The sequence below is a fragment of the Arachis stenosperma genome, chromosome 9 (assembly GCF_014773155.1).
Source record: "Arachis stenosperma cultivar V10309 chromosome 9, arast.V10309.gnm1.PFL2, whole genome shotgun sequence".
In the NCBI taxonomy this organism is placed as follows: Eukaryota; Viridiplantae; Streptophyta; class Magnoliopsida; order Fabales; family Fabaceae; genus Arachis; species Arachis stenosperma.
The window spans coordinates 77,478,093-77,491,798 of record NC_080385.1 but is presented as its reverse complement, the minus strand read 5'-3'; the positions used below and the strand labels follow the sequence as shown (position 1 = coordinate 77,491,798).

The window sequence follows — 13,706 nt, the reverse complement described above, 5'->3', positions numbered from 1 at the left end:
TGGACATGAAGAACGTACGAAGGGTTTGGAGAAAGGGACACTTGAGAATAGCTGCTTAAAAAACGTGGAGGTAGCAGTGGTGTCAGAAAATCTAGAATGGCTGTAGAGGAGTCTCGTAGTAGGCACAACAATGCCTCTTAACGTTACATCTATGAAGAAGATGGTCGCTAAGAACTTACCTAACGTCATTCAAATCCGGGAGATGGGATCATACAAAGCTCTTATCACCTTTGATAGTGTCCGGAATGCGGAAGAAACATATACGGTTAATATGAATAGACTCTTACAATTGTTTCACAGTGTAAGGAGGTGGGAGGAGTCGAAGCATAGTGATAACCGGAGAGTGTGGCTTGAATGCTTTGGCGTCCCGTTGCACGTCTGGTCAGTGGACACATTCAGTACAATAGGAGGCCTATGGGGGGATGTGATTACCTGTGATAGAGGAACTGAATTGTGTAGCTCTTTCACGGTTGGACGAGTGCAGATTGATACTCCTGTGAAGGGGATCATTCAGGAGTTGATTCATATCAATGTGGGATCGGAGGTCTTTGAGGTTCTGGTTAAAGAGTCTGGACATGAGGCGTATAATGTAGAGTGCATAGAAAAAGCTGGAGACGGAGAAGGGAATGCATTTTTGGATCAGAATAGCACACGCAAAAAGGCAAGATTGGCTACATGGCCGAGGCAGGAAGATGAATCATGGTGTACGGGACTCCATGACGAAGAGCTGGTGTTGAAGGTACCTAGGGGAGAAGAAGATGGGAAGGGTAAAACAGTAATTACAGACGATTTTTTGAATGAATGGATTAATGGCAGTGGATACCGCAATTATGGGGAAATCGTACGGCATCAATACGTTAGGGGAGAGAATCACGTTGATCTTAATTGTGGAGGAAGTAATACTCAAAGCAGCAAGGCTGACTCAGAGAGGACCGTGTCTTGCGCTCTACATGGACTGAAAAATGGGCCTGTTAATGAACAAATACAAAAACAAAAAAAGGGGCTAAAACCTAAGCTAGTGACCGGCTGCTCAAAGACTCAGAACGAGGGAAGGGTTTTTGGTTCAACAAAGGAATGGGCCAATAATAATAGAGAGTTACAAGGGGAAGGGCTGGACTCAATGGGCCTGATGAATGCAGCTGGAGTAGTAAATTAGGTAGGGCCTGCTGCAGGTGGGTCGGGTCAAATCCAGAGCCACAATGCTAGGGCAGGAACGGACGACCCTAACGCTGAGGAGGGGGGAGGTAACGCTTCCGAGCTAGATGAATGTGAAGCTAAAGACGGCGCAGGCGAGGGACTTAGCCAGGGGCTGTACCTCGACGATGACCAACGGGACTGGTCGCAGTCCGGTGGGGATGGCCGAATCCAACCCGACGAAACCTTCGCCATGGAAGATGATGGAAGCATGGTGGCAGTCGAAGATGAGCTCGGTGCAAACATAGCCGAGGGTGAGATGACTGCGGTGGCGGACGATCACAACAATGGTGGCAGAATGATGGATGAAGGTGATGAGAGGGTCGAGGAAAGAGGGTACACGGCGATTGAAGGAGGCGCTTCGCAGGGCTGCCGGAACCTGGAAGACAAGGGAGTCATGCGTAACCTGGGACCTGATGATAGCCAGGGACTTACCGGGAAAATTCGAAGAAGGATTCCCAAACGGTTGGACTACGGCGTTGAACGGTGGGCTGACTGGAGGAAGGACATGGAAAATGAAGACCAGGATGGTGACAATCAGCTTTGAAGGGTAGCTGAGCAGGCACTGGAAAACCAAAGGACATGGGAACTCGGTAAAGAATCTGGGGCAGAACTGCAAGATGAAGATGAGGATGTCGATATTATGGAAATTCTCCGAACACAGAATGAAGAGATAGATCGCAAAAGAAGAGTGTTAAAGCAAAAGGCGAAACTGAGACGGTGTAGACCAAAAAATAAAAAAAGGTGTGTAAAAAATTTTATAAATGATTGTTAGTTCATGGAATGTTAGAGGGTTACGAGGTGATGGGAAGTTGCGAATGGTAAAGGAGCTTAGGAATAAACATAAGTTAGACATGATTGGGTTGATTGAGACCAAGAAGCAGGTAGTGACGAGGTTTGATGTTACAAAAATCTGGGGGAATGATAGTGTAGGTTGGGAATATGTAGGATCTGATGGTGCTTCGGGTGGACTGTTGTTAATTTGGAATGATTTGGTGTTTAGTATGAATAATTGCTACAAAGGAGAGAGATGGTTGTGTGTTGAATGAGTAATGATAAAGAGACGGTTCAATTGTTCTTTTATCTTGGTTTACGGAGCACATACTAGAGCAGAGAAGAATCATGTCTGGGAGGAGCTGAGTTATATAGCTGGGTTAACTCAGACTCCTTGTTGCTTTTTGGGAGACTTTAATGAAATAATACATGAAGGGGAAAGAAAAGGTGGTTCTAGTTTGCCCCGGTCTGCGGAAGAATTCAAGAGCTGGATACAAGATATGAATCTAGCGGATATGCCACTTTCTGACCGAAAGTTTACATGGTTCAGGGGACGCTCTTGTAGCCGGATAGATAGGGTTCTGCTAAGTCTTGAGTGGTTAGAAGAGTTTCCAGAGACTCGGCTTCGAGGTGGGCCAAGGGGCTTGTCAGACCATTATCCTATAATATTGGAGGACAGGAAGTTGTCGTGTGGTCCAAGGCCGTTCCGAAGTCTGGACACGTGGTTCACACATGAGGGGTTCCTCAAAATGGTGAAGGAAGAATGGAGAGGGCTGGGGGACAAACTTTTCACAGATAAACTGAAGGCTTTAACTGTTCCACTAGGGAGATGGCATAAGGACAATTTTGGTGAGATGGACAAGAAGATTGCAATGTTTGAGGAAGAGATCAAGAGACTTGATGATATGGTCAGTAATGGAGTGTATGATGGAACTATGGAGGCCAGAAGAAAGGCGCTGGTCACTTGCTGCGAGAGATGGTATGTGAGGAAAGAGGTACATTGGAAACAGATGTCTCGGTCTCGACATGCAAAGGATATGGACAAAAATACAAGGTACTTTCACAATATCGCATCAGCAAGAAGGCGGAATAATGGGATTGAAGCACTGGTCATTGATGGCTATCAGAGATTTCTACAAAGACTTATATCAGAGATTGCTATCAGAGATTTCTACAAAGACTTATATCATCAAGAATGGTCTCCCAAGGTGAGCTTCAGGGATGGTTTGGTGGAGAGAATAGACGAGCAACATGCTGTGACTTTAGAAGTGATACCTTCGGCTGAGGAAATCCGCGAGGCAGTATGGGATTGTGAGTCATCTAAGGCACCAGGGTGTGATGGGTACAACATGAATTTCATCAAGAGATGCTGGGATGAGATTGGGACAGAATTCACGGCAGCAGTGATGGAGTTCTTTCAGACTTCTAAGTTACCGGTGGATTGCAATATCACTTGGGTGGCACTAGCTCCTAAGTTCATTGGGGCGGAGGAAATTAAAGACTTGAGACCAATCAGTATGGTAGGATGTGTGTACAAGGTTATATCCAAGGTCCTTGTTAGAAGAATGAGATCAGTGATGCCGGCATTAGTAGGGGAGACTCAGAGTGCATTTGTCCAGGGGAGAAAAATACATGATGGGGCATTAATTGCATGTGAAACGGTGAACTGGCTCAAATTGAGGAAAAAGGAGGCAGCAATAATCAAACTGGATTTCCAAAAGGCCTATGACAGAGTCAAATGGAGCTTTGTGGACATTGTGTTGCAGAAGATGGGATTTGGCCAGAAGTGGAGAGCATGGACTATGGAGTGTGTCACCACTGCCTCTATGTCGATTCTGATAAACGGTTCCCCTTCTAAGCCGTTCAAGATGGAACGAGGTCTGAGACAAGGTGACCCCCTTTCACCCTTCTTGTTTGTTCTAGTTGTGGATGTGCTGCATCGTATGATTGGAGAGGCTGTTAGGAATGGACGGATAGCACCTCTATTGGTTGGCAGAGACAGTATAGTATTGTCACACCTTCAATTTGCATATGATACTATTCTATTCTGCCCACCAGAGGAGGAGACTATACAGAATTACAAGAGGCTGCTGAGATGCTTTGAGTTGATGTCAGGGCTTACTATCAATTTCGATAAATCCAACCTGATCCCAATCAATTGTGATGAGCAGTGGGCACAGAGTATGTGCTATTTGTTGGGTTGCAAGAGAGACATTCTTCCAGTTAAATATCTTGGAATCCCGTTAGGTGCAAATCCGAGGTTAGTGAAGACCTGAAAGCCTATAATAGACAAAGTGGAGGGGAAACTCAGTCTGTGGAAAGCTAAAATGCTAAATAAAGCGGGAAAGTTGGTGCTTATAAAGTCAGTCTTAAATAGCTTGCCGGTGTATTACTTGAGTCTATTCAAGATGCCAAAGGCAGTTGCTGAGAAGCTGATTTCCTTACAAAGAAGGTTCCTGTGGTGTAAGGAAGATGGTCGGGATGGCATGGCGTTGGTAAAATGGGAAGTGGTGCAAGCTCCTAAGAAGTTAGGTGGTCTGGGCGTTGGGGATGCTTTGATCCGGAACACTGCTCTATTATTTAAGTGGTGGTGGCATTTTGCTAAGGAACAGTGCCCGTTGTGGAAGAAGGTAGTGTGTTCGTGTCACAATCTGAACTCAAATGAACTGCTCTCAACTCAAATTCTGCCTACTAGAGGAGGCCCTTGGAAGGATATATGCCAAGTAAATACCCCGAACCAACAACTTAGGGATAAGTTGGTCACATGCTTGGCTATGGAGGTAGGCGATGGACAAAGGACTCGGTTCTGGGAGGATGTGTGGCTTCTTGGGGGAGCTTTAAAAGATCGGTTTCCGAGGCTCTTCTCTGTTTCAAACCAGGAGGGTTCTGTTATTGGGGCTTGTGGGTTTTGGGACGGATTAGAATGGGTTTGGAACTTCCATTGGAGGCGTGAGCTATTCCAATGGGAATTGGAAAGTCTGAACCAGTTGCATGAGGCTTTAAGACCTGTGAGGGTAGTACAAAACAGAGAGGATAGAGTGGTGTGGAAATATGATGGGCAAGGTGTTTTTACAACTAAATCGTTTGTGCAGGTATGGCAGGAGGAATTGCTACCAGAGGAGATAACCAGCTTCAGCTTTACTAGGAATATTTGGAAAGGTTTGGTTCCACCAAGAGTGGAGCTATTTGCCTGGTTTGTGCTGATAGGCCGAGTGAATACAAAGGAAAGGCTTAGTCGGTTTGGCATCATCACTCAGGAAGATAATGTTTGTGTGTTATGTAATCATGATGTGGAGCATGTATATCACTTGTTTCTAGGCTGTACTTTTGCGTGGCAGGTGTGGAATGCTTGGATCACAGCTTTTGGCCGACATTGGTCCTTTCCGGGTTCGATAAAAGAGCACTTTCTGAGCTGGACAGAGGAACCGCAGAGTAAGGAGAATCAAAGGCAGCGGTTGCGGTGCTTCTGTGCGATCCTTTGGAACATCTGGCTGGAAAGAAATCGGAGGATCTTTCAGAATACCAGCAAGGGCGTTGAAGAAATTATCAACATGACATTCCTTAGTGCTAACGAGTGGCGTTGTGTAGATCCTTTTAGTTGTTGATGGCTATGCCGAAGATAACTGAGGAGCGGTCCGTGAGATTTTTTAGCTGATAGTCTGTAGTTTATTTAATTTTGTTTTGTTATGCTATGTTCCTGTTTGCTCCACCTTTGTTGTGTTGAGCTTTACTTTCAAAAAAAATATCTCTCCAGAAAATAAGAACACAGGAACGAAAATTTCTAAAGACAATGACTGAAACTTTAATAACATGTCTTTTTAAAATTACCCTTATTCAACTTTGATGATTTCCAGTGTTCCCTTTCAGCGATCGTCTGATTTTCCTCCCTCGTCAAAAACTAAAACCCTGCAAAGCAAATGTTAGAAAAGAGAATTTTATAAAAAAAAATAGATTTAGAAAAAATGAGATTAGAGATTCTGATGTGTACATGATATATATATATATATATATATATATATATATATATATATATATATATAGAGTAGAGAGAGTACTTTGGAATACATAATAAATATGCTATCTATATGCTAATATCTCCCCTCAAAGTGGAGCATATATGTCGTATATGTCTGGTTTGGTCATAAGGAATCGAAATTGAGGAGGAAGTGCCTTTGTGAGCATGTCTACACAATTGATACTTGCTAGTGATGTGCACCAGTTTAATGGTTTCACTACCACCTTTTTTCGAATGAAATGATAGTTTATTTCGATGTGCTTAGATCACTCATGTAAGGCAGGATTGGTTTCCATGCGGATTGCTGAGATGTAGTCACAGAACAACATAGCTAAATCAATGTGAATGCCCAAAAACCTGAGTAACCCAATCAACCACACAATTTCTCATGCTACATTTGCAACAGCTTGTATTCTGCCTTAGTAGAGCTTCTTGAAACTATTGTTTGCTTGTTGTTTTTCCATGAAACCAGTAAATCTCCAAGGAAAGCACAATATCCAATAGTTGATCTCCTTATATCTAAACAATTTTTCCAATCCGCATCAGCATAGACTGAGAGATTGAATTTATTTATTGTTGAGAATAAGATGCCTTGGCTAGGAGCTACTTTGAGGTAGCGATGGATATGGTGTACAGCGTTGAGTTGGGGCACACGAGGATCAGCCGTGAATTGAGCTAATTTTGTGACTGCAAATGTGATGTCTAGTTTGGATATTATGAGGTACATTAGCCTTCTTATGAGTTTGCGATAAGTAGAAGGATCAGCTAATATCTCTCCTTCGGAGGCACGTAGTTTAGAATTAACATCCATTGGAGAAGGAGCAAGCTTGCAACCCACCAAGGATAATGCACATTTGCACTGAGAGAGGAAGATACCTTCGCTAGATTTTGCAAGCTCTAATTCAAGAAAGAATTTTAGATCCCCAAGAAACTTAAGCTTGAAAACTGTGCTGGGCTTGTCTTCAACTCTCTTGATCATGGTATTATCTGGTCCAACTATGATGATATCATCAACATAGACTAAGAGAAATGTCGCTGTGGTTCCTTCACCGAAGACAAACAATGAATAGTCACTCTTGCATTGTTTGAAACCATGCTAAATTAATGTTGCACAGAATTTATTGAACCATCAGCATGAGGCTTGTCTTAAACCGTATAAGGATTTGGTTAATTTGCATACCAATCCTTAATTTCTCAGTGGATGTCCAAGCGGTACTTCCATATGTACTTCTTCGAATAACTCACAAGTTAAGAATGCATTGTTAATGTCCAATTGCAAAAGATTCTAGTTCTTGGCAATAGCTAGGCCTAATAGTACTCTCATTGTAGAAATCTTTTGCAATGGGGCTAAATGTGTCTTTAAAGTCAATCCCAACTTGTTGTGTTTATCATTTCACAACTAAGCGAGCTTTATGTCTATCTAGAATGCCATCAACTTTGAGTTTGGCTTTGTATACCCATTTACATCTAATTGAGTGTTTGTTGGGTGGTAGAGGAACTAATTGCTAAGTGTTGTTTGCCTCCAAGGCCTTGAGCTCTTTATTCATGGTTTGTTTCCACTCTTCATGTCTGAATGCATGGTGAAAGAATTTTAGTTCAGGGAATTTAGAGAATCCTTACCATAGCAATAGACATTTGGGACAAGACCCAGCAAGTTCACAAAGCTAATTTGATCCTAAACACCAAAATTCAACAAAATCTCAACATATTTACTCAAAGTTTTTGAAACAGGGGAAGCAAGAACTGGGTGTGAAATTGAGATTTCCTTACCAAATTGTTCGATGGGGTTTTTAGAGAATTCCAAGGCGAACTCGTGGCCATTGAAGCCTCGTCAATCGGAGCTCCATGTTGAAAGTTATGGAAGATTAAAGTTTTGGAGGTGAGCGTTACGTCTTTGCTTTCTTCCTCTCCCACTACTTCAGTGTGCTTCAATGGAAATAATGGGAATACTAATGTGTGAGCATCTTATACCCTTTTTCATAGCATTTTCTAGTTATTTTTAGTTAGATTTTATTAATTTTTACCATGTTTTAGTGCAAAATTCATCTTTAGATGCTACTTTAAGTTTTTGTATTATTTTTATGATTTTAGGTAAATTTTGGGCGAGTTTGGAAGAATCTTGTTTAGAGACAAAGAAAGGATAGCAGATGTTGTCAATCCTGACCTCTATTCATTCGAATGAGCATATCTTAGGCTATAGAGATCCAATTGACACGGTCTTAATGGCGTTGAAAATCTAACTTCTAGAGCTTTCCAGCAATATATAATAGTTTATAGTTTTTTTATAGAATTATTTCCAAAACATGCATTAAATGCCAAGCTTGGGCATTTAACGCCCAAGAAGGACCAACCTCCCAATTTGAACGACCAAAACTGGGATTCAACACCAGCCAGGGATTAGAAGCCAGCGCATTCACCCCTCTCTCCAAGTTGAACACCTAGAACCTGAGTTGAACGCGAGGCATCTGCCTAAACACTCACCAAGTGAGTCCCAAAGTGTATTTTAGCACTCCTTAGGATTTTCTTATTTTGTTTTTGTAATTATTAAATTAAATTAACATCTTTTTAGGGTTAGTATTTACTATCTAAAGGGGAGATCACTTAGGATTACATCATCATCAGACACATTACTTTACATCTTCTTCTCTGTTTTCTCCGTAAAGCATGAGTAACTAAACCTCTTGGTTAAGGTTAGGAGCTATGCTTATTCCTATAGATTAATATTATTACTCTTTTCTTTTAATTAATATTTTATTCAACTCTAAGGTGTTGTTTTTGTTCTTAATCCTATGAATCTGGGGTAGAACGGAAGTATGACCCCTGATTCAACATGAGCTCTTTGTGATATTCTGACTAAGGTCGCTTGAGCTACAACTTGAAAACACTCCTTTTAAACTGAGTGTTACCTACGACTAATTGGGATATGTGACATGAAATCCTGTCAATTTTGGGTAAAGATGAGCGGATAATTTATACGCTTTTTGGAATTGTTTTTAGGTAATTTTTAGTATGATCTAGTTACTTTTAGGGATGTTTTCATTAGTTTTTATGCTAAATTCACATTTCTGGACTTTACTATGAGTTTGTGTGTTTTTCTGTGATTTCAGGTATTTTTTGGCTGAAATTAAGGGACCTGAGCAAAACTCTGATAGGAGGCTGACAAAGGACTGCTGATGCTGTTGGAATCTGACCACCCTGCACTCAAAATAGATTTTCTGGAGATACAGAACTCCAAATGGCGCGCTCTCAATGACGTTGGAAAGTAGACATTCAGAGCTTTCCAGCAATATATAATAGTTCACACTTTATTCAAGATTTGACGACGTAAACTGGCGCTCAACGCCAGTTCTGTGCTGCATTCTGGAGTCAAACGCCAGAAACACGTCACGAACCAGAGTTGAACGCCCAAAACACGTTACAACTTGGCGTTTAACTCCAAGAGAAGCCTCAGCTCAAGCTCAGCCCAAGCACACACCAAGTGGGCCCCGAAAGTGGATTTATGCATCAATTACTTACTTCTGTAAACCCTAGTAGCTAGTTTAGTATAAATAGAACTTTTTACCTTTGTATTAGACGTCTTGGATTGTATTATTCAGTCTTTTGACCACGTTACATATTGTGGGGGCTGGCCATTCGGCCATGCCTGAACCTCTATAACTTATGTATTTTCAATGGTGGAGTTTCTACACACCATAGATTAAGGGTGTGGAGCACTGCTGTACCTCAAGTTTCAATGCAATTACTACTATTTTCTATTCAATTCGACTTACTCTTATTCTAAGATATTCGTTGCACTTCAACATGATGAATGTGATGATCCGTGACACTCATCATCATTCTCACTTATGAACGCGTGACTGACAACCACTTCCGTTCTACCTTAGACCGAGCGCATATCTCTTGGATTCCTTAATCAGAATCTTCGTGGTATAAGCTAGAATTGATGGCGGCATTCATGGGAATCCGGAAAGTCTAACCTTGTCTGTGGTATTCCGAGTAGGATTCTGGGATTGAATGACTGTGACGAGCTTCAAACTCGCGATTGCTGGGCGTGATGACAAACGCAAAAGAATCAAGGGATTCTATTCCAACATGATCGAGAACCGATAGATGATTAGCCGTGCTGTGACAGAGCATTTGGACCATTTTCACTGAGAGGATGGGATGTAGCCATTGACAACGGTGATGCCCTACATACAGCTTGCCATAGAAAGGAGTGACAAAGATTGGATAAAGGCAGTAGGAAAGCAGAGATTCAGAAGGAACACAGCACCTCCATACACCTATCTGAAAGTCCCACCATTGAATTACATGAGTAACTCTATCTTTATTTTCTGTTTAATTTATTATTATTATTCGAAAATCCAATAATCTCTTAATATAGTTGAATCCGCCTGACTGGGATTTACAAGATGACCATAGCTTGCTTCATACCAACAATCTCTGTGGGATCGACCCTTACTCACGTAAGGTTTATTACTTGGACGACCCAGTACACTTGCTGGTTAGTTGTGCAGAGTTGTGACAAAGTGTGATTCATGTTTGAGAGCACCAAGTCTTTGGAGCCATTGTTGATGATCACAATTTCGTCCACCAAGTTTTTGGCGCCGTTGCCGGGGATTGTTCGAGTATGGACAACTAACAGTTTATCTTGTTGCTCAGATTAGGTAATTTTCTTTTTATTTTCTTTTCAAAAAATGTTTTCAAAATTATTTCAAAAATTTCTTTCTTTATTTTCGTTTTTCAAAAATATAATTTTCGAAAAAAAATAATAAAATCATAAATACCAAAAATATTTTGTGTTTCTTGTTTGAGTCTTGTGTCATGTTTTAAGTTTGGTGTCAATTGCATGATTTAAAAATTCTTGCTTTTTTCAAAAATTCATGCATTCATACTGTTCTTCATGATCTTCAAGTTGTTCTTGGTAAGTCTTCTTGTTTGATCTTGATGCTTTCTTGTTTTGTGTCTTTTATTATTTTTCATATGCATTTTTGCATTCATAGTGTCTAAACATTAAAGATTTCTAAGTTTGGTGTCTTGCATGTTTTCTTTGCATCAAAATTTTTTTCAAAAATATGTTCTTGATGTTCATCATGATCTTCAAAGTGTTCTTGGTATTCATCTTGACATTCATAGTGTTCTTGCATGCATCATGTGTTTTGATTCATAATTTTCATGTTGTGAGTCATTTTTATGTTTTTCTCTCTCATAATTAAAAATTCAAAAAAATCAAAAAATATCTTTTCCTTATTTTTCTCATAATTTTCAAAAATTTGAGTTGACTTAGTAAAAAAATTTTAAAACTTAGCTATTTCTTATAAGTCAAGTCAAATTTTCAAATTTAAAAATCTTATCTTTTCAAAACTTTTTCAAAAAATCAAATCTTTTTCATTTTTTTATTTAATTTTCGAAAATTTAATTTTTCTTTTAAAATATTTTTTTCAAAAATCTTTTTCTTAGTTTTATCTTTATTTTCGAAATTACACTAACAATTAATGTGATTGATTCAAAAATTTGAAGTTTGTTACTTTCTTGTTAAGAAAGGTTCAATCTTTAATTTCTAGAATCATATCTTTTAGTTTCTTGTTAGTTAAGTAATTAATTTTAATTTTAAAAAAAATTAAATCTTTTTCAACCATATCTTTTTAATCATATCTTTTTATCATATCTTTTTAAAAATATATCTTTTTCAAAAAATTTGATTTCAAAATATCTTATCTAACTTCTTATCTTCTTATCTTTTCAAATTTGATTTTAATATCTGTTTCAACTAACTAATTAACATTTTGTTTGTTTCTTATCTTTTTCAAAATCACCTAACTACTCTCCCCTCTCTAATTTTCGAAAATACCTCCCTCTTTTTCAAAAATTCTTTTTAATTAACTAATTGTTTTAAATTTTAATTTTAATTCTATCTCATCTTTAATTTTCGAAAATCATTAACTCCTATTCAAAATTAATTTTTGAATTCTCTCACTCATCTTCTTCTATTTATTTATTCATTTACTAACACTTCTCTTCACCTCTCTTCATCTCCAATCACTGCCTTTATCCTCACCCTTGTGTTTGGATTCTTCCTCACTTTTATTCCTTTCTTCTTCTACTAATAATAAGGATCCTCTTTACTGTGACATAGAGGATTCCTCTTCTTTTCTTGTTCTCTTCTCTTTCATATGAGCAGGAACAAGGAAAAAAGCACTCTTATTGAAGCTGATCCTGAACCTGAAAGGACTCTGAAGAGGAAACTAAGAGAAGCTAAATTACAACAATCCAGAGGAAACCTTTCTAAAATTTTCGAACAAGAGAAGGAGATGGCAGCCGAACCCAACAACAATAATGAAAGGAGGATGCTTGGTGATTTTACTAAACCCACGTCCAAGTTTGATGGAAGAAGCATCTTAATTCCTGCCATTGGAGCAAACAATTTTGAGCTGAAACCTCAATTAGTTGCTCTAATGCAACAGAACTGCAAGTTTCATGGACTTCCATTAGAAGATCCTTACCAATTTTTAACTGAGTTCTTGCAGATTTGTGAGACTGTTAAGACGAATGGAGTAGATCCTGAAGTCTACAAGCTCATGCTTTTCCCTTTTGCTGTAAGAGACAGAGCTAGAACATGGTTGGACTCACAACCTAAAGATAGCTTAGACTCCTAGGATAAGCTGGTCACGGCCTTCCTGGATAAATTCTTTCCTCCTCAAAAGCTGAGCAAGCTTAGAGTGGATGTTCAAACCTTCAAGCAAAAAGATGGTGAATCCCTCTATGAAGCATGGAAAAGATACAAGCAGATGACCAAAAAGTGTCCTTCTGACATGTTTTCACAGTGGACCATATTAGATATATTCTATTATGGTCTATCTGAGTTTTCCAAGATGTCATTGGACCACTCTGTAGGTGGATCCATTCACCTAAAGAAAATGCCTGCAGAAGCTCAGGAACTTATTGACATGGTTGCAAATAACCAATTCATGTACACTTCTGAGAGGAATTCCGTGAATAATGGGACGCCTCAGAGGAAGGAAGTTCTTGAAATTGATGCCCTGAATGCCATATTGGCTCAGAAGAAAGTGTTGACTCAGCAAGTCAATATGATTTCTCAAAGTCTGAATGGATGGCAAAATGCATCCAACAGCACTAAAGAGGCATCTTCTGAAGAAGAAGCTTATGATCCTGAAAACCCTGCAATGGCAGAGGTAAATTATATAGGTGAAACTTATAGAAACACCTATAATTCATCATGGAGAAATCATCCAAATTTCTCATGGAAGGATCAACAAAAGCCTCAACAAGGCTTTAATAATGGTGGAAGAAATAGGCTCAGCAATATCAAGCCTTATCCATCATCTTCTCAACAACAGATAGAGAATTATGAACAAAATACCTCTAATTTAGCAAATTTAGTCTCTGATCTGTCTAAGGCCACTTTAAGTTTCATGAATGAAACAAGGTCCTCCATCAGAAATCTGGAGGCACAAGTGAGCCAGCTGAGCAAGAAGGTCACTGAAACACCTCCCAGTACTCTCCCAAGCAATACTGAAGAGAATCCTAAGAGAGAGTGCAAGGCCATTGACATAGTCAATATGGCCGAATGCAAGGAGGAGGGGGAGGACGTGAATCCCAATGAGGAAGACCTCATGGGAGGTCTCTCAAGCAGGAAGGAGTTCCCTATTAAGGATCCAAAGGAATCTGAGGCTCATATAGAGACCATAGAGATTCCATTAAA

The 13,706-nt window shown here is 39.7% G+C and overlaps 1 protein-coding gene and 1 non-coding gene across 2 annotated transcripts; both read right to left on the bottom strand.

Annotated features, from left to right (window-relative positions):
* Positions 1-6,374: 6,374 nt before the first annotated feature.
* Positions 6,375-7,618, bottom strand: LOC130949631 (uncharacterized mitochondrial protein AtMg00810-like). The gene is made up of 2 exons (XM_057878297.1): positions 7,604-7,618; positions 6,375-7,079 (listed from the first exon to the last, which is right to left on the bottom strand). The coding sequence occupies exons 1-2, from the start codon at positions 7,616-7,618 to the stop codon at positions 6,375-6,377; spliced, it is 720 nt and encodes a 239-aa protein (XP_057734280.1).
* Positions 7,619-12,693: 5,075 nt separating this feature from the next.
* LOC130953026 (small nucleolar RNA R71) lies at positions 12,694-12,797 on the bottom strand. The gene has a single exon (XR_009075200.1). It is a non-coding gene; the product is annotated as a small nucleolar RNA R71 (small nucleolar RNA).
* Between the last annotated feature and the right edge of the window lie 909 nt (positions 12,798-13,706).